We start from the raw sequence: 26,342 nt of genomic DNA on the forward strand, positions 1-26,342 counted from the left end.
AGTATTGCACAACAACATATTATAATATGTTGATGTTTCTATGTATACTTACATTGCTATCCTATAACAATACACATTTAACACAAACACCAACACACACAGCTGTTAGCACATAGAATAAGAATCTCTTTATTGAAGTGTGTTACTGTCAGACGGCACAGAGCAGTCTGATAGGAGTGTGATGAAGTATCCGCCCCCTCTGTACATCATTATGCATATTTAAAACTTATTTAAAACTTGTGCGTATTTAAGAGTTTGGTGTGTCGTAACATCATAGACCTGAAAAAAACACAAACATGTGGAAGAGTTGACGAGGAAAACGTCTTTCAAACACTCCAGTTAATTAAGTTACATCACTCAGTCTAGATGTTCCAGAATTTTATAAATACAGCCAAATACTCTGATTAAACCCTCCCCACAGAGCTCAGGTACCAACGATGGGCGGGTTTACTGCCCCAGCTGGACAGACTGGATCCAAAAAATAAATAAATAAAAAGAAATCCAGCAGTATTTTCTCTTAAATGCACTGCACAATTAGTATGTAATATGTGAACAGTCATTCAGATTGGGTTTGTTGTGAAACACTATAGTGCAGAGTGGTGGTGAATGGAGATAGAACATCTGAAGCTCTACAAACTCCTCGCAGAAACTTATTACACCACATGGTTATAAATAGTTACCCCTAATCAAAATAAAAATCTGTGTGAGTCTGTATCAAGCCTACACTCTGAAAGAATTCATCTTAAATTTCCACTGTGATTAAGCTAAACTCAAACCTATACGCTCAACAAGTGTAACTGTTTTTTTATCCCACTCTTAAAAGTTCATTTTTAACCCCACTTTAAACAAGTTCATCTAAAACCACCACTCTAATCAAGTTAATTTAAACCCCCACTCTGAACGAGTTAATTTCAAACCGCCACTCTGAATGAGTTAATTTTAAACCCCCAGACTGAACAAGCTCAATACAAACCACCACTCTAAACAAGTGTATCTAAAATCCCCACTCTGAACGACTGTAAATTAAACCCCTACCTTGAATGAATTTGTCTCAACCCCCCCACTACATTCAAATCTTTGAATTATGCTGTGAATTCTGTAATATTGAAGGAGTTTCCCTTAACTTAATTAATTTAATACGGCAGAGACAAGGTTGTCTAAAGGCAGAAAGTGTGTTTATATTTAAATAAAGCCCTTCCATTAAGATTTTAGTGATTGTTTTGCAAAAAAAAAGAGAGAGAAATTCACACCTAATGTTTAGATTCTGAAGTTCCGAAGTTTTTAAGCTTTACACAGGATATATTAAGGCTTAGGTTAAGGAGATAGATGTCTTTAAATATGAACATATAATTTGTTTTCATTTTGCAAGACTAATTGCTCTAATTGTGCGCTTGATTGGGATGGGATATATTGTATATTATGACGTCAATCAGCGCGGGTCAGATTATTATGATATATGTATTTATTATTTAAAAATTGTACTAATAAAACTGAAGCTCAGAACTGCTGCAGGTCAGACATGCGTTGAATCACCGCTAACAGATGAGAGGAAAAGGTGGCAGAGAGAGAGAGAGAGAGAGAGATGGAGAAAACTAAAAAAAAAAGAGAAAGTGAGAGGGAGAAATGCCCGAAGACGATCATTCCCATCTTCACTCAACTAAAACCGGGTTCAAGTGATTGTAATGAAGTAAGAATGCCCTCGAAGGAACTGTAAACAAATGTAGAGGCACACGAGTTGAGTCGCAAGCATCCAATCAGAGAGAGAAAGAGCATGAGAAAGAATTAGAACAACAGAGAGAGAAAAAGAAAGAGAGAGAGCGCATGAGATGATGGTTATTGGAAGTCTGGTTTTTCGGGGAAGGTGCAGCCGGAGCGCTGAATGATGATGTTGGCAGCGTAGTGACCTGCACGAATACACTGCTCCAGAGACTTCTCCTGGACCAGCTCTGACAGGAATCCTGCAACACAATCACATATTTTTATTTTTTTTTATTTCTAATTGTATCCCATTTTCTCCCCAATTTACACGACCAATTACCCAACCCACTCATTTGGACTCCCCCTATCACTAGTAATGCCCCAACACACCAGGAGGGCGAAGACTAACACATGCTTCCTCCGATAAGTGTAAAGCACAGTGGCTCGGTTCTGATACATCAGCTCACAGATGCCTTGTGCTGATCGACATCACCCTAGAGGTGATGTGGGGAGAGAGCGCCATCTACCCACCCAGATGGAGCAGGAACAAACACATATTTTTAGGTCAGTTATATGAAGATATTTATAATTTATTTCTAATTGTATCAATATATTTCTTTACTTGGAAGGCCAATTACCCAATTTCCATTCATATAAACATAAAACATTCCCTATCACTACAATGCCAGCAACACAATAAGAGTGATTATGGGGAGAGAGTGCCATCTTCCAAACCTGAGAGAGCATGACCGACTGTGCTCTCTCAGACTCTGGCTGCTGATGGTGAAGCAGCATGATCTGGGATCTGAACTCGAAATTCTTTTGCCACAGTGACGTCGCATTATTCTACTAGAACACTCAGAGTAAACTAACAGACTGTAGGCAGTAAACTGTAGTAGAAAAAGTCGTTGGATCTCCCATTTTTCAGTTTTCTGCATAATGTGAATTTCTAGAATTCCATAATAAATGGACCAATAGAAAGGCTCAAAAATAATTTTCACATTGACTACTACTGAAAGATAAGATTTTTAGGAAGACAGTAGCGTGATATTGCTTCACTATGTGCATTTCGTGCATTGTAAAATGAATATTGCTGAAAATAAAATAAAAAATAACAAAATGTACCTCCTACAAAAGCGTCTCCTGCTCCGTTAGTGTCCACAATCTCATTCTGATCAATATCAATCACTGGAAACATGGTCACCTTTTCTCCTGATTGACAGACAGGAAAGAAAGAGAATAAACAAATGAGAGAACAAGACAAATACAAACACCACATGTTGTTACATGAATGTGTCAGAAATACGGATATATGACTTATTAAACTATGATTAAACATTGTAGTTTGAATATCGTATTATAAATGTATCTAGTGAGCAGTAGTAGAGAAAGAGTGTGTGAGTGTGTGTATATGAGAGAAACTTACCCACAGTAGCGACTGTGTCATCTTTGCCCTGAGTGAACACTACAATCCTCGGTCTGTTCTTATTTACTTTGGGAAGAAGCTGAACTCTCCGTGCAATCTCCGCTATATCATCCGTCTACACACAAACACAACCATATATATATATATACACATATATATATATATATATATATATATATATATATATATATATATATGCGCACACAAGTATATGCCTATTTTCTATTACCTTTTAGCAATTTTTCAAAAAAATATATATTAGCATTATTATGGATTTTGTGATTATTGTTTGTATTTTATGTATTTTCTGTTAAATGTTACTAGTGATGCAGCAATACATTTTTTTTTCTTCCAATACCAATATCATATTTTCAAGTATCTCCCGATACAGACACAAGCTAAAACTTAGCTATTTAATAGGGGCCTATAGCTATGCATTTTTATAGGTTTCATTTCTCACACAGTGTTGTATGGCACTCTCTAAATAAGCACCTAGTAGGTAAGTTGAACATTGGTTCTAAATGTTCAGGTAGTTATCAATGATTGATAAGAGGTGGTTATCAAGCCCAACAAATTCAACATGTTTTTTAGTTTTTGGTTTTACTTTTATACGGTCATTACGATGCTGCACCTTCTAGGAACTGCTGTTGTGAACCTGTGTTAGTCTGGATGAAGACCCCCCTCAAAATACTGGCATTACAGATTTTACAACAGTCGATACAGATAACAGTATTGATGCAACACTAGGCTATACTGTTGTCATTATAATCATAATAATATCGTACATAAAGAATAAAAGAACAAAAGAAATAACAAAATATAGAACAAAAGATAGTGAGTGAATGAGTGAGTAAGTGAGTGAGTGCTCACCTCAAATCCTTGCTCTTTAGCGAATGTAGCCGCCTCCTGCAAAAACACACAACAGCAGCAGATCAGATAAACTCATCTTACACCTGTTTATCATTATCTCTCAATATCTATCTTATTTCTGCCCCTCCCACATCCTGTAAAACTACATTCACATTACAGACCTCACTGCTCAATTTTTATTATGATTTGTTATTTTAAAAAATCAGTCTTTAGGACTTAAAGCTTTACATTTTTGGTGGTGAAAAAGCTGTGCCTGTGTTCAGTTTCAATGAATCGGCTGTAAAACAACCACTCCAGATTAAAGCTAGGAATCAGATGCATCTAATCTAGGGGGGCAGATTTGATTTTAAAACTTTGGATCTGGGGGCCTGAGCGGGTTTATACCCCTCTAATCCACACCTGACATTGGGTATGGTGCCAATAAATTCATCAAGTATATTATTCACAAATTAATGCAACTTAAAGCAGCTGGATGCATTCATTAGGACAGATTATTCACATATATTTGGAAAAACAGTATATATAAGTTCCTGCCATGTATCATCGACCGAATATAGCAAAGGCTCTCCAGGCCATAAACATAAAAGAACAAAAAAATAAAAAAATGGCAGTGATGTCCATAAAAACACATGAAGAAATTACTGAGTACTGCAAGATTTTCCTGATAGCCTCTAACCTCAGTGTCTTATGGTCCGAACTGACCAATAAGAAAACCTTTGTAGTTTACTGTTTTACAACAAACCACCACATAGTGGGGCTAAAAGACAAGTTGAAGGACAGTGTGTGTGCCATGAAATAAAGCCTTAGGTAAGAGTCTTTTTACCTAAAACTTTGGTTATAAAGTTTGTTTTGAGTCATTTACAATAGAGCCACAATAAACCATGGTACTTTTACTTTCAATACTTTAGTACAAAATAAATAGTTTTGTATTTTTACTCAAGTAAAGGTCTTCTACTTTTATTATTATAATATATTTTACATTCAGTATAACTACTTTAACTAAATAAATGATTTGTGACTTTGTCAACCACTGCAAAATCAATCAATTCTACAGCTGTCACTATTATTCTAACCTATTTTGATCAGGTTAAAAAGAATATTTTATTTTAAAATGTGTCCCGCAATTTGTACACATCTGAGCCCCTTAAGGCAATGTTCAGACTGCAGGCAAATTGGCTTTGTTTCTGTTTCACATTTCAAAACAACCTCCAAATGTGGACTGGATCCGATTTGCAAAAATAAGATTTCACACGGTTTCTGGTTGTCCAGACTATGAAAAAATCAAGTGTAAACATAGCCTTAAAATGATAATTTTATGCCTGGAATTTAAGGACACTCACCGTCTCATTGCCGAAGAGGATATCAACGTAGGGCATGACATTCATCAGCGGCTCCTTGAAGAACTGGCTGATAAAGGGGGCAGAGAGATTCAGACCGAAGATCTTGTTGTGTTCGCATGCGTGCTTCGCCACTTTCATAATAGAATCAGGAGATACAGTCAAGAAGAAGCCCTAAAAACACAAAAACAAACACACACAAACATACTTTAGTTCACTTTATTTTATAATTAACTTTACCCTTGTAAAAAGCATTTCCATTTGTCCATTCATCATCAATTCTAATACAATATAAAGGGCAGATGCCAGTTTTCTGAAATAATAAAGGGATGTGCAATAATTATACTGGTGTTACATCAGCAGCATCTGATGATTTGGCCGATATTACAAAAAAAAATGATACTTGCTGATGTATTTATTGTATGCTGGAAAATGACCATGTGATGCTTGACGTGCTCCTACAATTAACCAACACTGGCTGTGCTACTATCCAATACATTGATTTAAGCAAAATTTGTACTTATTTTTATTAGTTTCACTAGATATACCTGTACAAAAGTATTGTTACAGGTCATTTTTACAGTGCATGTAATTGGTTTGTAAGTTTCCTAGGTTGTTACAACAGGTTTAAAAAATTGTGTAGCAGTCGTAGGTTGAGGCCCAGATAGGACAGCATCTGGGTGCACTCTATAATACTGTGTGTGTGTGTGTGTATGTGGTCTGTGTGTACATGAGTTACTCACAGCGATGTAGTAAACTCTGGCTTTCTCAACCAAGCCCCAGTTGCTGTCCAGGTCCAGGTGCTTCTCCTTCTTGTAGCAGTTTGCAGCAGCAAGATTCGCAATCAAAGATCTGTGCAGACGCAGAGGCAGGCGGACACACACTTTTCATTACACATTATTATTGGTTAGTATAAGTGTGTGTGTGTGTGTGTGTGTGTGTGTGGACCTGTGAAGCAGTAATGCAGGCTTACTACCTCCAAACTATTGGAAACACCAACTGCCTTGAGCCTTCACTAACTGGCCACTTTATAAGAAACACCTGCTGCCTTGTGCTTCCACTCCCCAGACTTTCCACTTTACAAGTGTTTACTAGAGTAAGGCCACTAGTGAGACAATGCTGGTCTAGGACAAGCTGGTCCCACTGATCTAGGACCAGCAGACTGTGAGACAGCCCCATCCATCAGGCTGTGAGGATGCTGAACTCTCTTCCTGCTCTACCCCCCATCCCAATCCTGCCCCCAGCACACACTCACTCAGCACCCTGACCCTGTATGTCCACTTGTGTCCCTGCTGTATTGTACACATAGTGTCTCCCATTCTCTTTTATTATGTCTATTATCTGTACCCGCTGTAAAATTTGGGAAGGAGAGTAACGTAATTTCAATTCTCTGTATGTCCTGTACATAAGCAGTATTGACAATAAAACTACTTGACTTGACCTGATGAGCACCAGCAAGAATGACTTACACAGAAGGGGTTTCCAATTAAATGTTTTTTGTGTGCTTTCTTACCTGTTGTCCCCAGTAATACACGCAGCACACGTTCCTGTTGGCTGTTCGCTCTGTTCGTAGTAATGTGCGTCCACATGAGCCTCCGCTGCCTTCTGCTTCAGAATCTCTCCGAAGTGGTCGGTCCCTATGCAGCCAAAAAATGTCGCCACCTTGTGAGGCTCCTGGATCATCCACTGTGGAGACAGTCATAATGAGTGTGTTTAATGACTGCGGTGTGTGTAAAAGTTCCAGAATTCACACCTCTATTACATAAATCTACAAAATTCTAAACTCAAAGACTGCTAAAGTAAACAGTCAGAGACCCCCCATAAACATTGGAGCAGCTGATGTTTTGGATACAGGTGGATCGGAACTGATATCTGCTGTTCTGTGTGGTGTAAATAAATGAACGATTAATAAATAAGTGACTGACACAGCAGCCTGTTTTCTCTCATCACAGTTATAAAGAGGCAGATATTTTGATGATGCATTTAGGTTGTTAAGCTGGTTTTTAACTGCTGTCTCACTCCCCCCTAAATAAGTACTTTAAATTTAGAATTAAATTTGGCTGATTAGCCAAATCATATTTAGCAGTGTCTGAAGTTTGCTTTTCAAATTACAGGGCTTTTTTAAACCTGGAAGTTCAGATGGTAATGGAACTGAAACAACTTATCCTATTGAACATTGTTTTGTTTTTATTGTTAATACATTTAACTATATCCAAACCAAATGTTTGTTCTTCTGCCTTTTTTTAGATGTGTCCTCTAATTGCAGCATCTTGGGTGATCACAAAATGCACTTCTCTGTTTCAGATATAGTTTTATTATTCACTGCCTGGCAAAAAAAAAAAATTGCCATCTGGATTTAGGTGAGTAAATGATGTGGGGTTGATGCCGCAGTTGGTCAGGTCTAGATTCAGCAACAGTATGTGCTGAAAGAATGAGGTCAGCTGACTACCTGAATGACACAAACCTATTCCAAGATGTCAATGTCAGGATTCATGGGGATGGAATTGTGAAAGAGTGATTCAGGGAGCATGAGATCATCATTTTCACACATGGATTGTTCACCACAGAATCCAGACCTTAACCCCATTAAAATCTTTGGGATGTGCTGCATGGGAGAAGACGTTGCTCAGCGGTCAGACTCTTCCATCATCAATGCAGCAAGATCTTGGTGAAAAATTAATGCAACACTGGACTGAAAAAAAATATTGTGACATTACAAAAGCTTATCTAAACAATGCCACAGCGAATGCTTGCCACAATCAACGCTAAAGGTGGTGCAACAAAATATTAATGCGTGACCTTTTTTTTGGTTTTGGCAAGTAAGTGTAGATCTTCCTTACGCTTGCAAGTTTCAGTTCCTGTTCCTTAAGGGAAGAACAAGAACAGAACATAGAAAGTTCTGAAGTTTAAAAGTGTCTTTATACTCAGCAAACCCTAGAATAGAAGATCACCTCATCTGTTGGTTAAGTGTTTTATGAATATGCAGTATTAGGCCATGTATGAATTACTGTAGAATGTTCTGGCTCATCCAGAAGAGGAGAGCCAGAGCACGCTCTCATTTATTGGTTTCACACTTCAGTTTAGTGACTGATCAGTCAGTGAGTTGTAAATTTGGCGAGTTGCCTTTCCAGGTGTCATGTTGAATTATGTCTCCCTGCCAAAATTTGACCCTCTTTGAATGAAGGCATGTCCCACAACAGAATGAGAATAACAAATCCCTCTGAGATTTCTTTTATTTCTGTTTATAAATAACGATTGATCTACAGTTACAGTAGATACAGGAATCACCAGAGTACTCTGGTGTACCTATACTGCTCCATGATGCCTGTTCACTAAGGGGAGTCAGATTTACGAACACACACTGCTTCTTTTTCTTCTTCTATTGTTTAATGGGCAACAATAGCCTGCCTCAACTCCCTGCAATTCATGTGTTTTGACACTGTAAACAAAGAGGATCCTGGTTCAGTTGATACGGAACAAGACCACTCCTTTTGGTCCTCTGCTCCAAATTGTGATTTACAGTAGTTTAACACCTGTTATTTTGGTTTAAAAGTCCAAACAAGACAGTAGGTAAAGTACCTTTAAACTGTAACTTACAGCTCTGGAAAAAACATAAGAGACCATTTATTTGCAGAAAATGTGAAATGGCTGAAATAACAAAAAAGATGCAGAGCTTTCAGGAAACAAACTTTAATCATAATGTTTTAAGAGTTCAGAAATCAATATTCGGTGGAATAACCCTGGTTTTTAATCACAGTTTTATGCATCTTGGCATGTTCTCCTTCACCAGTCTTACTGCTTTTGGATAACTTTATGTTTAGCTTGTGATCATCCATATTCCTCTTGATTATATTCCAGAGGTTTTCAATTTGGTTAAACAAACAAAAAAAAAATCATCATTTTTATGTGGTCTCTTTTTTTCAGAGCTGTAAATACTGATGCTTTATACTGAGTTGACTGACTCTGAAAGTGAGAGAACTAAGCTTACCTGTGCAATTTTGACCGAGTTCTGGGTGGATCCGCCTGCATGATACTCAACCTTGCTCTTCTTTGCCATCTCCTCAAATCTGAATATAAAAAAAAAATATTTATTCTTAGAGTTTCAGATGTTTCAGTAAAACTTTCAGGTGATGTCTGAACTTAAGCAAGCCAATAAATAATTGTGTACGATAATAGTGTACATTATAGTAGTGATTTTGACTTGGATTAAGGTATTTTTCGTACAGAACTGAAACTCTTTGTAACAGAAGAGCTCAGTAACCCTCAGCAGAAATTGGTATGACAGCTATGTGGGTGTGTCCTTGGTAAGGTGTTTTTTTTTTTTTTTTTTTTTAGAAACACTCTTCTCACTCTGAAACTTACACTGTATAAGACTGCATGAATTACAGATGTAACAAATATCATAAATATCATATGGTAAAAACCTTCATCACACTGTCCTGAACAGTAAACTGCACATTATAGCGTGTTGATACCATTTATGAATCAAAGGTATTAAAAAGAGTTTATTTTGCTTTAGTTGGAGTAATGGTCTCCTTCTTTCTACTTGATTTTGGAACATTGTTGTTAGGGATTGGATTCATCCATAAGAGCTTTAGTGAGGTCAGGATTTTGGACTCATCCAAAAGCTACTGGATTGAGAACACAGTTCCCCTGTTCCACAGCTCAATGCTGGGGGCTTTATATCCCTAGAGTCTTAAACATGGTGCCAGCAGGTTCATGTCTATTTATCTGTGCTAGAAAGACCTACCGGTATTCTATTGGCAGTACTTCTCTACAGGGCATAGACAAGCTGTGTGTGTGCACGTTTACACATCTGTCAGCAATGGATGCACCTTTAAGCAGCTCAATGTATTCACTACTAAAGATTTTCCAACAAAAAAGCTTCTAAGAACTGTGGTGCTTTTTAGCAAACTAGCCCACATTTCCACCTGTTTTAGTGGAACCGTCAAAACATAACATCATTCAGGCTCCGAGCAGTCCAGTGGACTAAGTGCTGCCACTATGTTTAGGAGATTGTCGTTTGAATCCTGTTCATGTAGCTTGCCATCAGCTACCGGAGCCCCAAGAGAGCACAATTGCCCTTGCCCTCTCTGGGTGGGTAGATGGCACTCTCTTCCCACATCACTCAAAAGGATGATGCCAATCAGCACAAGGCGTCTGTGAGCTGATGTTTTAGAACCGCTTTTAGAGTCGCTGCGCTTTCCTCAGAGCACGATGGCTACTTGGCAATGCTGCAGTTCAATCAGCAGCAGTTCAAAACGAGGAGGTGGCTGATTTCACATGTATCGGAGGAGGCATGTGCTAGTCTTCACCCTCCTAGTGTTGGGGTAGCACTAGTAATAGTGTGAGTCCTAATAAGTGGGTTGGGAAATTAGCTGTGTAAATTAGGGAGAAAATTGGGGAAATTAGTTGAATTAAATTAATTATTTGTCATTAACAGAGGGCAATGCACAGCAGCAGTGAAAAGAAGCAGTCATGGTTCATGCTGAATGACATAGCGTTCTTTGATTCCCACTGCGAACAAACGTTCCTGGTTCCTAAACCTACTTTTGTTTGTGGAAACGCATGAGTGAGTGAGTGAGTGTGTGGAGTGAGTGAGTGAGTGAGTGTGTGGAGTGAGTGAGTAAACTCACAGAGCTTTGTGTTTTTCATCAGCGAGGATCTGATCGTTGGGCTTCAGACCATACCTGCACAAAAATTCACACATTTCAGCTTTAACCATCATCAACTAATCCAGTACAAATAAAACACAGGGCTGACAAGTTTTTTTTTTTTCATGTGCCACAGTATTAAAAAAAAAAAAACACAAAACTACCCTGTGCTTTCGCTCATAGCCACTTTATTAGAAACAGCCACCTACTGTGTGCTTCCATTCACTGGCAACTGTATTAAAAAACACCAGATTTGTGCAAGCAAGCAGAGTTACTAGGAAGGTGTTTCTGATAAAGTGGCTGAAAAGTATACAGTGTATTACTTACAGCTTAGCATCTTACCGTAGTTTCTGCACTATAAGGCGCACCATCAATAAACATCTACTTTCATACATAAGGCACATTTTACGCTACACTAGTAAATAGTAGTATATATAGGTGTGGTCATGTTTCCTTATAAATGGCAAGACCTGTAAAAGAGCTTCTGTTTATTTACAGAAAGCTTAGATTTACAGATTTCCATTAAAGTTGGAGCATTAGAATTAGTGGCTAATGTCACCCAACAGCGCTGCACTGAGTTGAAAGAGCTAGCGCAGACAGCGGGTAATGCTAATGCTGCTCCAGCAGGCCGATAATATTTGCCTGCGCTGTTAGCAGCTAATGCTAATACTGCGGGAGAACTAAACTGAAACTCCTGTATAACACTGTACTGCAGCAGAGTTGTTTTTTTTTTTACTGCTTCTTACACATTCATACATAAGGTGCACCGGATTATAAGGCGCACTGACAACTTTTGGGAAAATTCAAAGATTTAAATGCACCTTATAGTGCGAAAAATACGGTATTTTCCATAGCCTGTGTGTAACAGTGGTTCAAATGTACGCACAAGTGATATGACTGTGATTAAACTGGTATGTGTAGAAAGAGAAAGAGTAGAAGGATTAACTGAGGCTGTCAGGTTCAGACAGGTCCAGGACTGTTCCAGCATGTGTGAAATTTTACTTTTACTGTTTACTTACTTGTCCAGAAAATCTTTGTCCACCACAGCACAGATATCCAGTAACGGGTTTCCCATTCCAAACAGGGCATTCTGACTGAGAGAGAAAGGCAGAAGGAGAGATTAAACATGAATGCGGCATGAAGAGTTTTTTTACACCTATAGTCGGTTTGGTCCAAATCGGTTAACCAGTTCGGTTGGTTTGGTTTGGTTTGTTTTTTGTTTTCTATACAGATCTAAGCGCACCCAAATGCATGGCAACAAACCAAATGAGATTGTGCTCTTCTCTTATTGGTCAGAACTGTATGGGACAGGAAGTAGCTGGTGTGTTCTGAACGTGTGTATATTTCACAAACAAACTGCTCCAGAGTTGGCCAGAAAGTTGGACAGAGACCACCTCCTCTTGCGGGTCCCGTACAATGGTTTTGGTTTCGCAAAAGAATGTGATCCAATCAGATATAAATACAAATCCAGTCACTCAAACACTTCAGGAGATGGTTTGAGACACATTATAGAAGTGTAAGCACATCAATATCTCCAAGACACATTTAACAATCAGGAGGTGTTAATCTCAACCCCCCACTCTGATGGTGTTAATCTCAAATCCACACTCTAAGAGGGTGTTAATTTCAAATCCCCAATTTGAGCAGGTAATTTCAAATCCCCACTTCTGATGGTGTTAATCTCAAACCCCGACTCTGAGGGTGTTGATCTCAAACCTAAGATTTTCTCTAAGGAGGAAATTTTAAATCCTCATTCTGAATAAACTCATCTCAAGTGTTAAATTATTTAGAATTTTACAATTAAAAAAGGGGAATTGCCATTAAAAAAGTACAAGCCCTTACTGATATATGCATTAAAAAATCATATTAAAAATACCACCCAAATTCCACTTTCAGTAAATGGAACTGATTAGTGTGCTAACCCCAGATGTCTGTGGGTGTGTCAGGTTTCAGGGGGGGGGGGGTCCTGCATGGGGAGCACATGGCATAATGCTGACTGAAGCCTTTTGGATGTGCACACACAGACACAGTTCAAAAGTTCAGTGTTATCAGTGCTTTAAATAATATAAAACTAATTGAATTAAAAACAGATGGGTCACATGTTTACCAGAATGTTTTCTCCATTAAAATTAAGTTTGTAATTCTGCCCATTCAGAAAATGTAGTTTGAATGTTATGTTAGATCTTAAACAGAGCAGATGCCTGCAGGCTGAAAAAAAGTTTTACCCATTTAGAGCAGTCACTTTATAATAACTTCCATTAAAAGGTTTAAACTCAGGCATGACACATGTGCTTCAAATAAATTGATTAATAAATGAATACATTAACCCAATACAACTAAAAAACTGAAAACATTGCTGCACATTTTAGACACAATATAACTGTTTTTAAAAAAAAAATCACTTTTTGAGAAGACTAAATGATTAATACTGACAAAATGTCATAATTACATTTTCTTTGAAGAAATCCAGATAAATTACGTTTAAGATATTCGTGGAAAAAAGTAGCAAACTGCATTTTTCATTGTGCTCGGTTTTGGATCAAATTTTTCATTGCAATATTTCACTAATAATAATTAAACGTAGGAATTAGGTGCTTCACCTAAACCTGACCTTAAACTTAACCATAAACTTCAGCTTTTGTTTAAACCTGTGTAGCAGAAATATGTTCTTGCTGGTATCTATTTACATGTTATTCTATCTTTGTGGGGACATTTGGTCCTCATAAGGACAGTGTGCGAGAACACACACATACATTCCCATACCCACACAAATATACATTTACACACACACACACACACACACACACACACACACACACACACACACACACACACACACACACACACACATACACACACACACACACACACACACACACACACACACGTGGAGACCGTATGTGTCCACGCTGTCACTCCGTATCTACACCGCCGGTGTTACTGTGGTAACTCACCTGGCGGTCGGCATTATATCCCTCCGAGCCGTTTAATCCAAACTGAGCAAATAAATAAATAATCCGGTAAACTGATAAACAAACACCAGCCCTGCACAACTCAGCACGAGACCGGAGAGCAGCAGAAACAAGCGGAAACCGCGCGACCGCACTCCGCCTCGGGCGATTGGTTACATCAGCGGGGGGCGGGTTGACCGGGCTGCTTCTCGAAATGTGATTGGATGAAAAAAGCAGGCGTTTCGTTAAAAATACAGCTTCCTAAAATATACATTTTTTATATAATTGAAAAATATCGCTTTAGTTTAACAGTTTAAAATTAAATAGTAAATACAGTAAGGAATAGTAAGAACAGCTTAACTAAGTTACATGATATGTTTATTACAGGGATGATCGTTTATGGAAAACTGTTTAAATGCCTGTTTTAAAGACTTCAGTTTTGACAGATGGAGACACGTGATGTTTAGTATTTTCCTGATTTCCCCGTTTTTTCCAGTTAGGTTATTTATTTATTGTATAAATGCATAACTTAAACCATAAGAGTTCTAAAATTATTTACATTCATTAATACAGATATGTTTTAAAAATCCTGATCTAGACCAGCTTGTGCTGGTAGCTGGTGTCAGATGGTCTAAACAGGTCTTTGACTGTGGTTGTAAAACTGAACATGTATCAAAAGATAAAAACTCATAATCTCTCGTGCTGGTCCTCCAGTAATTTAAATCCCATCCCAGCTGCTGGAGGGAATCAGCTGTAGATCGAAGAATCTGTGCAGCTGTTCATGAGCTGGAGTCACCACTACAGACATAATATTCGTATATTACGTATACTATAATAATAATAATAATAATAATAATAATAATAATAATAATAATAATAATAATAATAATAATAATAAAATAAAAATTCTAAATCGAATTTCACCTCAGACTCATTTGTGCCTCTTGGCTGCTGCACTTATTTTTCTCAGGCAGAACAAAACCTATATAAGAATCATATTTTATCAATCATATTTTAAAACTTCTGGCAATTATGTGCAATTATTAAATTATATTTTTAAGGAAACTCTTAACTGTTTGTATTAGCTAATGCTAACCCTTCTTCTCATGTTCAATTATAAGCATTATTGTTAGCTATCTGAAATAAATGTGTGCTTTAATGTAGCAATATAAGTGTTACAAAAAAAAAAAAAAGTTTAGCTTGTTTTGTATTAAGTATTACATAAATTCAATTGTACTGTTGTCTCACATTGTTTATCTATACAACTTAGCTAACTGTTTGTTTATATTTTTTAAGGACATATTTAAACCTAAGGCTAGCTAAGCTAGGTTAACTTAGTTATGTGAATATGTGTAAGTTAATTTTTATATGTTACTGTTTGATAATTAGAAATATACAGATACGTAATTTAAAATTTGTTTAGAAATAGACACGTGTAGACATTAATTTGGGGTATCCTATAAAACATTACATAAATAACGTTATGGACATATTAAGGCTAAAAATATGAATATTATGGCTATTAAGTGAAAACCGCCGTGTCTACAACATATTAGCTAGCTAATTAACATAGCTATACTATGTTTACCTGTTTTTATCGTAACTAAAGCCTAAAATATGGTATTTATATCATATAGACGCCTGGCGAGGCTGAGATTGGTTTATTTTTGGAATGATTCGTTCCACCTTAAATGCAACTGCTGCACCATTTAAGGTGGAACGGATCGTTAAAAACCCGCTAGCTAATAAAAAAGGCAAGGGTGAATATCTAACACAAGTAATACAGGCTAGTAACTGTTCTTCAGGTCTCGCAGTGCTGTGATTTATATTAGCTATCCATTTCCCTCAGGTAAAGGTGACCAGCTGTTACACATTAACATCATGCAAATCAGCACATAGCATTCCTAATGTAAACAACCGGTGGAGTGTTGAAAATACTTAAACCAAGATTAAGATCATTAACTAAGCGCCAGTGGTTCCCAGTGTAGCTGTGGTCTGTCTCCAGTTCGCCACAGCCTAGTACAGCCTGCCTCAGATTCAGTACTGAGGTTTTAATGTTTTGGACGCTTCCCTGCCGAGCTTTCTCCACCGTGTCCTGGTGAATCTCCTACCTCAACCTGCTGCTGTCTCCTGCTCTGGTCTTCTGTACCGTGGACATGACAGGCACTTTTAATCAGGACATTCCTCTAAAGATGAAGATTCTTTTTCATCCTGAATGCTAATCCTCCTCCTCCTCCTCCCTCCCTAATTCACCCTTCACCATTATTTGGAATTAAAGGGCCCATATCATAACATTTCCTGTAGTCCACAAATTGTCCCTGAAGTCCAGAAATCTCAGATTTCCCTTTAAATACTAAGAAACTAATATCAATATTGATTATTAGTTGCTTTATAGTTGCTTTATAAAGACACAAACATGAGCGAGTCATAGCAGGGCTACCATACAATATATGAAATTATCATTTGAAATGAAAGGGCCCATTTATCTTTACATTTCCTGCAGTATTATATATTGTGTTGTATTGTCTTTAAGGTCCACCTTTGCATTTGTGTGGACAGACTTAGCATAAACAGTCTTGGCTTATACCCAAAATGTAATCTTCAACTTAATCTGTAACTCTATCCACACCCTAAAAACTGAAACTTAAAATATCTAAAGATGCGTTTAACCTTAACTTTTATTTTAGCCCAAAATGTACAGCTCTGGAAAAAATAAGATAGCATTTAAAATTATGATTTTTTTTATTTTACCAAATTGAAAACCTCTAAAATATAATAAAGATAAAGATAGATAACCAAGCTGAACTGCTTAAAGTTATCCAAAAGCAGTGTGTAAGACTGGTGGAGGAGAACATGCCAAGATGCATGAAAACTGTGATTAAAAACCAGGGTTATTCCACCAAGTACTGATTTCTGAACTTGTTTTCTTTGCATTATTTAAGGTCTAAAAGTTCTGCATCTTTTTTGCTATTTTAACCATTTCTGATTTTCTGCAAACCAATGCTTTAAATGACAATAGTTTTATTCGGAATTTGAGGGAAACTTTGTCCGTAGTTTATAGAATAATGTTCATTTTACTCAAACATATACCTATAAATGACAAATAACAAAGTGAAGTTGTCTTATTTTTTTCCAGAGCTGTATATGTAATCTTAAACCTGGCTGTATCCTTAACTTCAACCCAAATCCTAAACTGTATCATAAACCTAACCTAATTCTGCACCTAACCCTAAGCTTAATTTATAACAACCTAAACCCATAACCTAAAAGTAATACTAAAATGAAATTTAACTTTAATCGAACACCTAAAACCCATCTTATCTTAAACCCAAAAGCTAAATTTGATTCTTAACCTAAACTTCAAAATCAAAAATTTACTCTTACTTTTGAAACCTTGATTAAACCCAAAACATGTATTTAATTTAACTGTAACCAGTGATTTTTTCATTTATAATTATTATTTACCCTTTAACCCAAAACCTAAATTTGATTCTAAATTTAAACCTAATCCTAAACTGACATAACATTGAGCCAAAAACATTAAAAAGAGGGGTTGTAAGCCAATGGTTTAGTTTCATGAATAGGGATTAGGAGAAATAATTTTAAATCTCTATTCAAAATGCCATAAAAATCATGTCTAGGCTTAATCCTTGTCTGGGAAAACTGCACCAGTAAGTTTACATACTAAAGCCAAGAATAATTTCACCCTGCTTTGAATGTGTTCGTCTCAGATTTCCCTTTAATTAATGTCAATTATGTTTGAAGAAAAAAAAACACAATGACTGATCTCAGTGTTGATTATTAGTTGCTTTATTAAGGCACATACATGAGTGAGTGATAACAGGCTTGACATGATATTTACATTCAACCTTGTGTCTTCAGAACTTTAGAAAATGAAAGAGTAAAAAAAACTCTATCGCACTCTTATAAATATGAGTGTGTTTATTAGTGTATATCAGAACAGCGGCAGTCTATCAGAAATAACGGGACGGGAGAGACTGTGTGCTGTGTTTGTATGTGTCTGTGTACTGTCTGTGCGCTTAGTATATCATGCACAAACCTTGTATCTCCAAAACGTTTACTTTACAGGAGGAAAAAAACTTCAACTTTCAATGGAAGCAAGTGTATAAAGATTTTAGCCCAAGTCATCATTTTGGAGCTGTTCTATTGGTCCGTTCATCATGATTTCATCATTCAGATACAATATAAAGAACAGTGGAATAGTGGAATAAAAATTGAAGATACAAGCATTTTACAGGACAGCATTGATATCATTGTTTGTAAATGCACTTATACTCATGTTCAAATGTTTGTGGATACCTTGTCGAATAAATGTTGCATTCAGTTTTTTTGCTGACAACAAACAAATATATGGGCACCGTGTCTAATGCCAGACATGGGTTAGAGGGGTGTAAAGTCCCAGCATTGAGCTGTGAAACACAGGAACAGTGTTTTCTGGAATAATCCATCCAATACTTTTAGGATGAGTTGAGACTAATGTTCTTTATGCCAAATCCCCATAGCAATGCTCTCAAAAATCTAATAAAAATTATTGCCTGGACTGTAGAGACAGATACTCCAAAAAAGCAGGAAAAGAAGTATTTTAATACCCTTAATTTCCAAAAGAACCTATGAATAAGCAAGTGTCCCAATACATTTGTCTATAAAGTGTATGTGTGTGTTGGTTCGTATTAAAAAAACAAATATTAGAGCACCTGGGAAATAGATTTAAATTCAGTTAGTATTTGAATAATCATGGATATAAAACAATCCAAGAACATGCCAGTTACTCTTTGAAATCGAGGCACTACAACTGGTTCTTGTTCTTTTTTGTGCAAGGTGATAGGAGAGCTCTGTTCTATAAAGAACCAAAACTAGGAACTAAAACTTTCTCTTAATGTAAAGAACCAGTACTGGTTCTTCTATGGCAACACCCAATAAACCCTTTGTAGCACCATAATTTATAAGAATGAACAGAATGAAAATATAAACCTCAACAAATCTATTTCAATAACATCAACCACAGCGAAATGACAGAACTCTTTCAGACAACAGATGGCTTAAAAGAATAGTCTCTCAGGATCTTCTTGAAACTCTTTTTTTGGGGTTCTAAAATAAGATGAATCACATCATATACATAATATTTTAAGAGCCCAAATCATAATTTTATATTTTGAGGTTTATTGCACCAAAAGTCAAAGTAATGGGACAGCAGGATATAATTTGATCTTGAAATGCTACTTCAGAGGACACCTTGCAAATGCCCATACCTGTATAAGTTGTGAGGTGATATCTAATAAGTAATGTTGAAAAACATAATGGCCAGTGTACTTATGGTAAGGCCAGGTGAATTATGGGAGTTTGAGTTTCAAGTTTAAAGACGAGTTAGTTTCCACCCTGCAATGTGATTGGCTGGGACACGTTACATGAGTGTCGTTATCAGCCAGTAATGCACTGTAACCAAAGCTCTCCATTTATTACTCCGCCACATACAGCTAACCTAGCATCGATGCAGCGCTTACAAGCCAAATAGCGCAGCTACAAACAGAGCAGCAATGGAACTATTTTAAATCTGAATGCTTATAACCAACTGATCTTTTTTTTCCCCGTCTTCTTTAAGGGAACTGTGGTATAATCACAATAACACAAAGTGGCAGTAGCCCTAGTTCTAGAACTTCCTCTCGTGTTTTCTCGTTTTTTTTTTTTTGTTTTTTTGTTTTTTTGGCGAAAATGATGAGACTATTCCTTAATTTCATTAGTTTGGTAATTTTAACGCTGATTCCCTTTTAATAAACCTAAAACATAATAACAGATGGGACAAACATCAACCTGACGTGTGAATCTTTGGCAGAGTTATTGACGGAACTTTAGAAATCAGAAAGTGTGATCTGATTAGCGATGCACCAAAATATATATATTTTTTCATTTCATCCAAAGAAAAACTTCCTTATAGTAAGACAAAACAATCAGAAGAATCAAAATTACCAGAAGAAAAAGAGAACCAGTAAAGGGACCAAGACTTAAAAAGAGAACCTCTATATGGGAACTAAGTACAACCACCTGTGTTACTAATATTACAAAATTAGGGTACAAGGAGGAAAGCATAGAAAGACACTGAAGAAGCACAATTATTATTTTTTGGGCCAAAATGAAACATATGTCTAGAGACTAAATACTAATCTTGTTTTTGCAAGTTTTCACCAATTTTGCCACTTTTCTTTCATCATTGCATATGTTATATAGCATGAAGGCATGTTTATCTTGCCTTCAGACAAATAATTTTAGTTGCTCAACTGTTTGTGCATCCCTAGATCTGATCAGGTTTTCTACTCTGATCTCGAGGTCAAACTCAAAAACGGAAGGTGAAATCATGATGAAGTAAAAAAAAAAAAATTATACATTTTTGAACCTTAAAAAAAATCAAAAAAGTCTTTTTTGCGAGCTCTGAGTGCCCACGACATGAAAATAATCATCAGATTTAAATATAAAATATAACACTTGGGAACCTCTCAAAACAAAGCTCTTATTTATTACAAATTATAAAAGGAAAATTTGCATCAGGAAATATTAATAATAGCAGAAAAAAGTGAATGGCCTGTCCCTGATCTTACATTCTGTAGCAGAGGAGTGGAGGAGCAGCAGATATACAGGTCGAGGTTTGGGATAACGGGACAGGCCGGCTGGACCTGAGGGAGTGAAAGTGTGTGTGTGTGTGTGTGTGAGAGAGAGTGTGTGTTTTTATATTGCTGGTGCTGTGTGAGGCGGTGAGCTGGTATTGCTGGTGCGTGCTGGTTCTCCTGCTCCAGACTGAACACTCCCTCACTGGTACCAGGGTGTTTTCCGGACCCAGTGCAGCGTGAACCCGGCGTCTGTGCGGATTTTGATGGACGCCGCCTCAGCCTCCCTCACGGTCTCCTTCACCGACTGCATTAGATTCTGAGCGTTGTGGACCAGCATTTCTGTTGCCTAGAGGAGAGAAACAGAACCAGCACTGGATCAGTTCTACTGTACACCTGAAAACTGGGTTGTTCAAGGGTTCTATAAAGAAGCAAAGTGTGAATTCATTCTCCCACAGCAGGTTCCACTGAGTATGGATCAATTAGTATTTATATTTATCATTTATAAAGCGGACCCATCAACGACAAATCAAGACTTTAAAAATGAACCACGATAATAGCAATAGGAAGAGACAAAAAGAAAAACTGATACTCAAAATCGTGTACGAGAAAGAACCACAATGAAGACCCAAGATTCAATAGGTGAATCTCTCGAAGAGCATTAGAAAAAAAAAATAGCATTTCTCAATGACCCATGATTTCAAAGAAAATTTCCTTTGCTAGTTCAAAACATTCCATAAGGAAAAGATGGAGAGGAAAGAGAACTCAGGGCTGGAGTTCAGGTGGCTTCCGCTTATAGTGGGAAGCCAGTTCCCCCTCTGATGAGTAGAGTCAGAAAGTAGAGGTAAGAGTTAACAGCGGGACATGAGGTAGTGGAGTTGTACAAAGACTTGACGTCGGGTCAAGATAGGATGCTAGATTGAAGCACGTTCCTCCTCCCAGATGTTAGTTAACACAATTTATTATCCTTAATGCAGCATTTGACACCATCTGTCACACCACACTCCTCAATAGACTAGTTTCCATTGGTATCACTCAGACTCCTCTAAATTGGTTTAAATCATACCTCACCTGCCGCACTTCATTCAGTTCATTCAGCTCAAAACTTTTACTTCTCAGCCTTCCCCTGCCACTTCAGGTGTGCCCCAGGGCTCTGTCCTGGGGCCCCTCCTATTCATCATTTATCTCCTTCCCCTTGGTAATTTCTTCCGCAAATACAACATCCATTTCCACTGTTACGCGGACGACACCCAGCTCAACCTTTCCACCAAACCCACCTCTAATCTTCCACCCTCCTACCTTACTGACTGTTTGGCTGAAATAAAACTATGGTTCAATTCAAATCTACTAAAACTAAACAGTGATAAAACTGAGGTTCTCCTCCTAGGCACAAAATCAATTCTATACAAAACCGACAGTTTGTCTCTTAAAATTGACAATTGTTCCGTTTCCCCCTCCCCACAGGTAAAGAGCCTGGGTGTCATCCTGGACAGTACTCTTTCCTTTCAATCACACATCAACAACATCACCCGGTCTGCCTACTTCCACCTCCGCAATATAAACCGTCTTCGCCCTTCTCTTACTCCTCATGCTACTGCCATTCTTGTACACAGCCTTGTTACCTCTCGATTTGATTATTGCAAATCTCTTCTCTTTGGTCTCACCAATAAAACTCTCCATAAGCTTCAACTGGTCCAGAATTCAGCTGCCCGTATCATCAGTAGAATCCCACCTTCCACCACATCACTCCTGTTCTCCAACAGCTCCACTGGCTCCCGGTCAAGTTCCGCATCAACTACAAAATCCTTCTGCTCACCTTTAAGGCCATTTACAATTTTTTTTCACCATATCTCTCTAATCTTCTTCAGGTTGTAACTCCATCTCGTTCCCTCCGATCATCCTCCACCATCCAGCTTACCGTCCCCATCGCTCGCCTCACCACCATGGGGAGCAGAGCCTTCAGCCGCTCTGCTCCCCAACTCTGGAACTCTTTACCACCTCATATAAGACAAATTAACTCACTTTCACAATTCAAATCCACCCTCAAAACTCACGTGTTTAAACTTGCCTATTCCATCTGATCGTTTCTTGCATTTTCTCATTTTAACCTGTTTTTTAATGTTGTGTATTTTGTATGTTTTATTTAATGATTATTTTGCACTTTGTAAGGTGTCCTTGAGTGACAGAAAGGCACCTGAAATAAAAGTTATTATTATTATAAAAACAACCACAGACTCAAAAAGAGCGGGAAAGAGAAGAGAGGGTATAAGGAGGAAACTGAGAGGAAGGCACCGATAGCCATTTTTCAACAATGTGGAACCGAAACCAATCTGATTCATGAATCTAATTTTGAAACGTTTCGCTGCATTTCCACCAACAAAAGTAGATTCCCGCAGCGGGAACCAAAAAAGACTAGGTTCTTCAACGCAAACTGTAATCGCTTCTGTTTACCGCCGCTCTGCAACGCCCTCTTTTGACGACGTATGATTAGATGTTTTGATGGTTCCAATTAAACTGGTGGAAATGCGGGCTGGTTTGCTGAAAAAAAAGCACCACGGTTCCTAGAAGCCCAAACTGGCTAAAGAACCAGAATTCTTTTTGTGAAAAAGCCCAAAAGGAAAAGGAAAGAACCACTGACAAGAACTGAGATTCAAACAGGTAAACATCTTTTAAGAGCATGATTAGTAACGAGAGGAAACATCTTTAAAATCATAAAGAATCAGAGACTGACAGGCATGACTGCTAAATATAGGAGTTTACAGGGGAGCTGGAAACAAAGTAACTCATCGTACACACTGGTAGGTGACAACAACAACACCAATAACAAGTAAGTAGGCATTTTCTACCAAAAACACTATTTACAACCACAATTAACTCATAGTGAGATTAAAAAAGTGACAATTTAAGTTGAGATTTTCTCACATTTATGCAAATAAATTACAATGTGGTAAAGCGACATTCTGAACTGATGGGCTGAACAAATTCCTCAGACCAATTGCTTTGACACAGCATCCAAAGTTTCCCAGCTTCTGCTCCCTGATGTTTTGTTTCCTACCAGCAAACAATTATATTATCATAACATGTAAAAGAGGCCCAAAACTGCTGACTATTTTTTTGCTGTTTTATATAATGCATATTTGCATATATTCAGGACATTTTGTAGAAAAGTGAGGCGTAAAAGAAAGTACCGGATAGTTTTATAGTTAGTGATCTAAATTAGCCAGCATGGTACCCGACCACGGTAAAACAAAATCACATACGACAACTCAAACAACCTCAAACACACCCACAAGAGATAACTTGGCGTGACACGAGTGACTTGCGGCTTCCCATTGTGAACACAGGGTCAGGGAGAGGATGGAGCAAGAGGCTGTTGTTTCTCACCTGCTCAGATTCCTCCTCGCTGATATTGGTGCGCCCCAACATGGTGGCTTTTACTGTGGAGAGGATCTTCAGCTGAGTGCTGATGGTGGGAATACGCTCGCACACCTGCAAAAAGAGAGAGAGAGAGTTTACAACTGAGCTCTTCTGCGTCACAAATCATGATCAAATCAATGAATATCACATTAAAGAACCTTTAAAGACTTGGATTAAAAACAAAAAAAAAAACGTTAAAACAGTGTCTTGCTAGGATGTGTTGGTACCTGCAGCAGGTTGGTTCTGATGCGTTTGTCTGTGCACTGCTTTGCGACCTCCTTGGCTAGACGGGTGACTTCGTCTGAAGCTTTAGCGATGTCTTTAGCGCACTGGATCAGCGCACGTTTATTACCACTGCCTCCCCGCACCAGCCGAGACATCTCCGCCATCAGCAGAGCCATTCTCTTCGCCGCACCGATGATGTCGTTACCCTAAACCATTACACACAAACAAACACATTTACAGAATTACAAAATGAGAAATGTTCAGATTAGCCAGCACATGTTTGGTGATTTACAACAGCCCTGGTAAAACTAGGACATTATCATGAAGCAACGCTCCTAACCTTGCTGGACCATTTGCGAGCCTCATCGTGAAGCTGCCGGGCGGCGACCATCATGGGCTCGCTGACCATCTCTCCAGCTCTCTGCTCGGGGAACTCCTCGTCCTTCTCCTCCGGAGGGGGAGGTCTTGGGGGTGGCACCTCACCCTCTGGTAGTGGGGGTTTTGGAGGAGCAGCATCATCCAGCTAATGCAGAACAGAGCAATGAAGATAATTACTTTAACAGTAACTCCATAGTATAATTCAGAGTTCAAAGCACTGTCCAGAATGGGGGTTCTCCTCAAATGCAAATCTTTAATGCTTTAAAGGTTCTTTAAAGGTTCAAACTTCAAAATTGAAAGCACTTTGGGCCATCTCTAAAGGACACACTTTGCACACACATTTCTTGACAAGCTGAAACATACAAAACTGTCCTTAAACAGTGTCTATAATGGCTTTTTGTGGAACCAAATTGCTTTTTCTATGGTATCTTTGTACATGATATCATCAGTGGACCATGGCTCTCAGTCTCTTTAAAGGAGAACTCACTCCGGTGTAAAATGGACTTTGGGTGTAGTAAAACATGATAAAAAGTATCTACCTTTGTTGAATAGCCCACCTCCTTTCTCCTGCAGCTTTCTGAGATGCAGTAATTTTGTGCTTTTTGCCCAGCACTCTTTACAACACCCGCTTTGTGGCATAATTTGCCACAATAAATTTCTTTTAACATGTTATCCAGGCTCGTATTTGTAATTTGTGACAGCGTCCTGTCTCATTAATACATCTGTGCAGTTTGTAATAAACCAAACCATGTGAAAATTGGGTTAAACTTGGTAGAGTTGTGATTATTATATGTGTATTAAACATTTTTCTCAGTGTAAATAAATGCACTGGGCACTGGCAGCTACACAAGGAGGCAGGCTATGTAGAGTCTATGTATATACGTCCATGACTAGCTGAAGCTAGTGTTATGGGATGTAAACAGTGTTTTTTAATAACCTACTTGTGCACTTAAGTTATTAATGCCTCGTTTTAAATGTCAGAGTTCTACCAGTGAGGTGTGGAGCTATGTTGAGGCTGGATAATAGTGTAAAAAACGTTTTGTCTGTCACGCCGCCTGACTCTCCTCCCACACCTCCGGACTCTATTTCCCAGAATCCTATGGTTTATGACGTCATCGTCAGTCGCTCTCTTTCACCCAATCACGTTACGCTCCAACGCTCAGATTCACCTGTATTCTGAGGAAGTTCCGGGTTATGCTCATCATGTATTTCGTATTTAAGGCTGCATTATGTAAACTATCTCCGCGAGGTATTGTTGACTTTGGTTGCATACTAAGCGTTTCCCATGTGTTCTTCTAGTGCCTTCTTGTTACGACCCTCTTTTCTGGTTTATCGGTTTATGTCTCTTGTTTTGCCCCTTTTGGATTTAATGTTTGGTTGGACTGTCTTTTGGTTTCAAACACGGACTGGATATACTACTACGGCTCTGGTATTTGGTGAGATTGTTGTTTGGCTCTGATATCTGTAATATCTGGTTATCAGCCTGTTAATAAACCTGTCTGTTCATTTGGCTCGGCAAGCGTCGCTCCAATCTGTCTGGCGCTACATTGTCAGGGCTAATTATGGCCTGAAGTGCCTGTTGTAAAGAGTGCTAGGCAAAAATTATAAAATGACTGAATTTTGGAAGGCTGCGGGAGAACAGAGGTGTACTCTTTGTGTAGTCCATTTTACACCAGAGTTCTCCTTTAACATAACTCCACCCACACCTCCTCAATGTCACACTTTAGCCATCCCTTTTTTTCAATCTCCTCAACACCCTTTACCCTACC

The 26,342-nt window shown here is 38.0% G+C and overlaps 2 protein-coding genes across 3 annotated transcripts in view; both read right to left on the bottom strand.

Annotated features, from left to right (window-relative positions):
* Nucleotides 1-105: 105 nt before the first annotated feature.
* On the bottom strand, nt 106-16,182 carry adkb (adenosine kinase b). 2 transcript variants are annotated; one of them, XM_022666035.2, is made up of 11 exons: nt 16,048-16,182; nt 12,005-12,079; nt 10,968-11,021; nt 9,320-9,398; nt 6,845-7,017; nt 6,075-6,183; nt 5,335-5,505; nt 3,995-4,030; nt 3,125-3,239; nt 2,824-2,910; nt 106-1,958 (listed from the first exon to the last, which is right to left on the bottom strand). In XM_022666035.2, the coding sequence occupies exons 1-11, from the start codon at nt 16,092-16,094 to the stop codon at nt 1,834-1,836; spliced, it is 1,071 nt and encodes a 356-aa protein (XP_022521756.1). In that variant the 5' UTR covers nt 16,095-16,182; the 3' UTR covers nt 106-1,833. The 2 variants fall into 2 exon arrangements, with proteins under 2 accessions (XP_022521756.1, XP_022521757.1); XM_022666036.2 differs by lacking the exon at nt 16,048-16,182 and adding an exon at nt 13,940-14,095.
* A 1,546-nt stretch (nt 16,183-17,728) lies between these two features.
* The window catches only part of vclb (vinculin b), a 51,929-nt gene continuing 43,315 nt past the window's right edge, over nt 17,729-26,342 (bottom strand). The window contains exons 18-21 of the mRNA XM_022666041.2: nt 24,536-24,718; nt 24,198-24,401; nt 23,938-24,042; nt 17,729-20,902 (exon numbers count right to left, since the gene is read on the bottom strand). Coding sequence (XP_022521762.2) covers nt 20,756-20,902; nt 23,938-24,042; nt 24,198-24,401; nt 24,536-24,718 — 639 coding nt within the window. The 3' untranslated portion in view covers nt 17,729-20,755. The remainder of the gene's footprint in view (nt 20,903-23,937; nt 24,043-24,197; nt 24,402-24,535; nt 24,719-26,342) is intronic.

The sequence above is a fragment of the Astyanax mexicanus genome, chromosome 15 (genome assembly GCF_023375975.1).
Source record: "Astyanax mexicanus isolate ESR-SI-001 chromosome 15, AstMex3_surface, whole genome shotgun sequence".
Classification (NCBI taxonomy): domain Eukaryota; kingdom Metazoa; phylum Chordata; class Actinopteri; order Characiformes; family Acestrorhamphidae; genus Astyanax; species Astyanax mexicanus.

Excerpts from the sequence above, each read along its gene's own strand:
- adkb (XM_022666035.2), bottom strand. The coding sequence starts at position 16,094 with ATGTCCACGGTACAGAAGACCAGAGCAGGAGACAGCAGCAGGTTGAG. Across the intron at positions 11,022-12,004 it reads GACAAAGATTTTCTGGACAA|GTATGGTCTGAAGCCCAACG; the intron begins GTAAGTAAACAG and ends ATTTTTGTGCAG. Across the intron at positions 3,240-3,994 it reads CTAAAGAGCAAGGATTTGAG|ACGGATGATATAGCGGAGAT; the intron begins GTGAGCACTCAC and ends GTTTGTGTGTAG.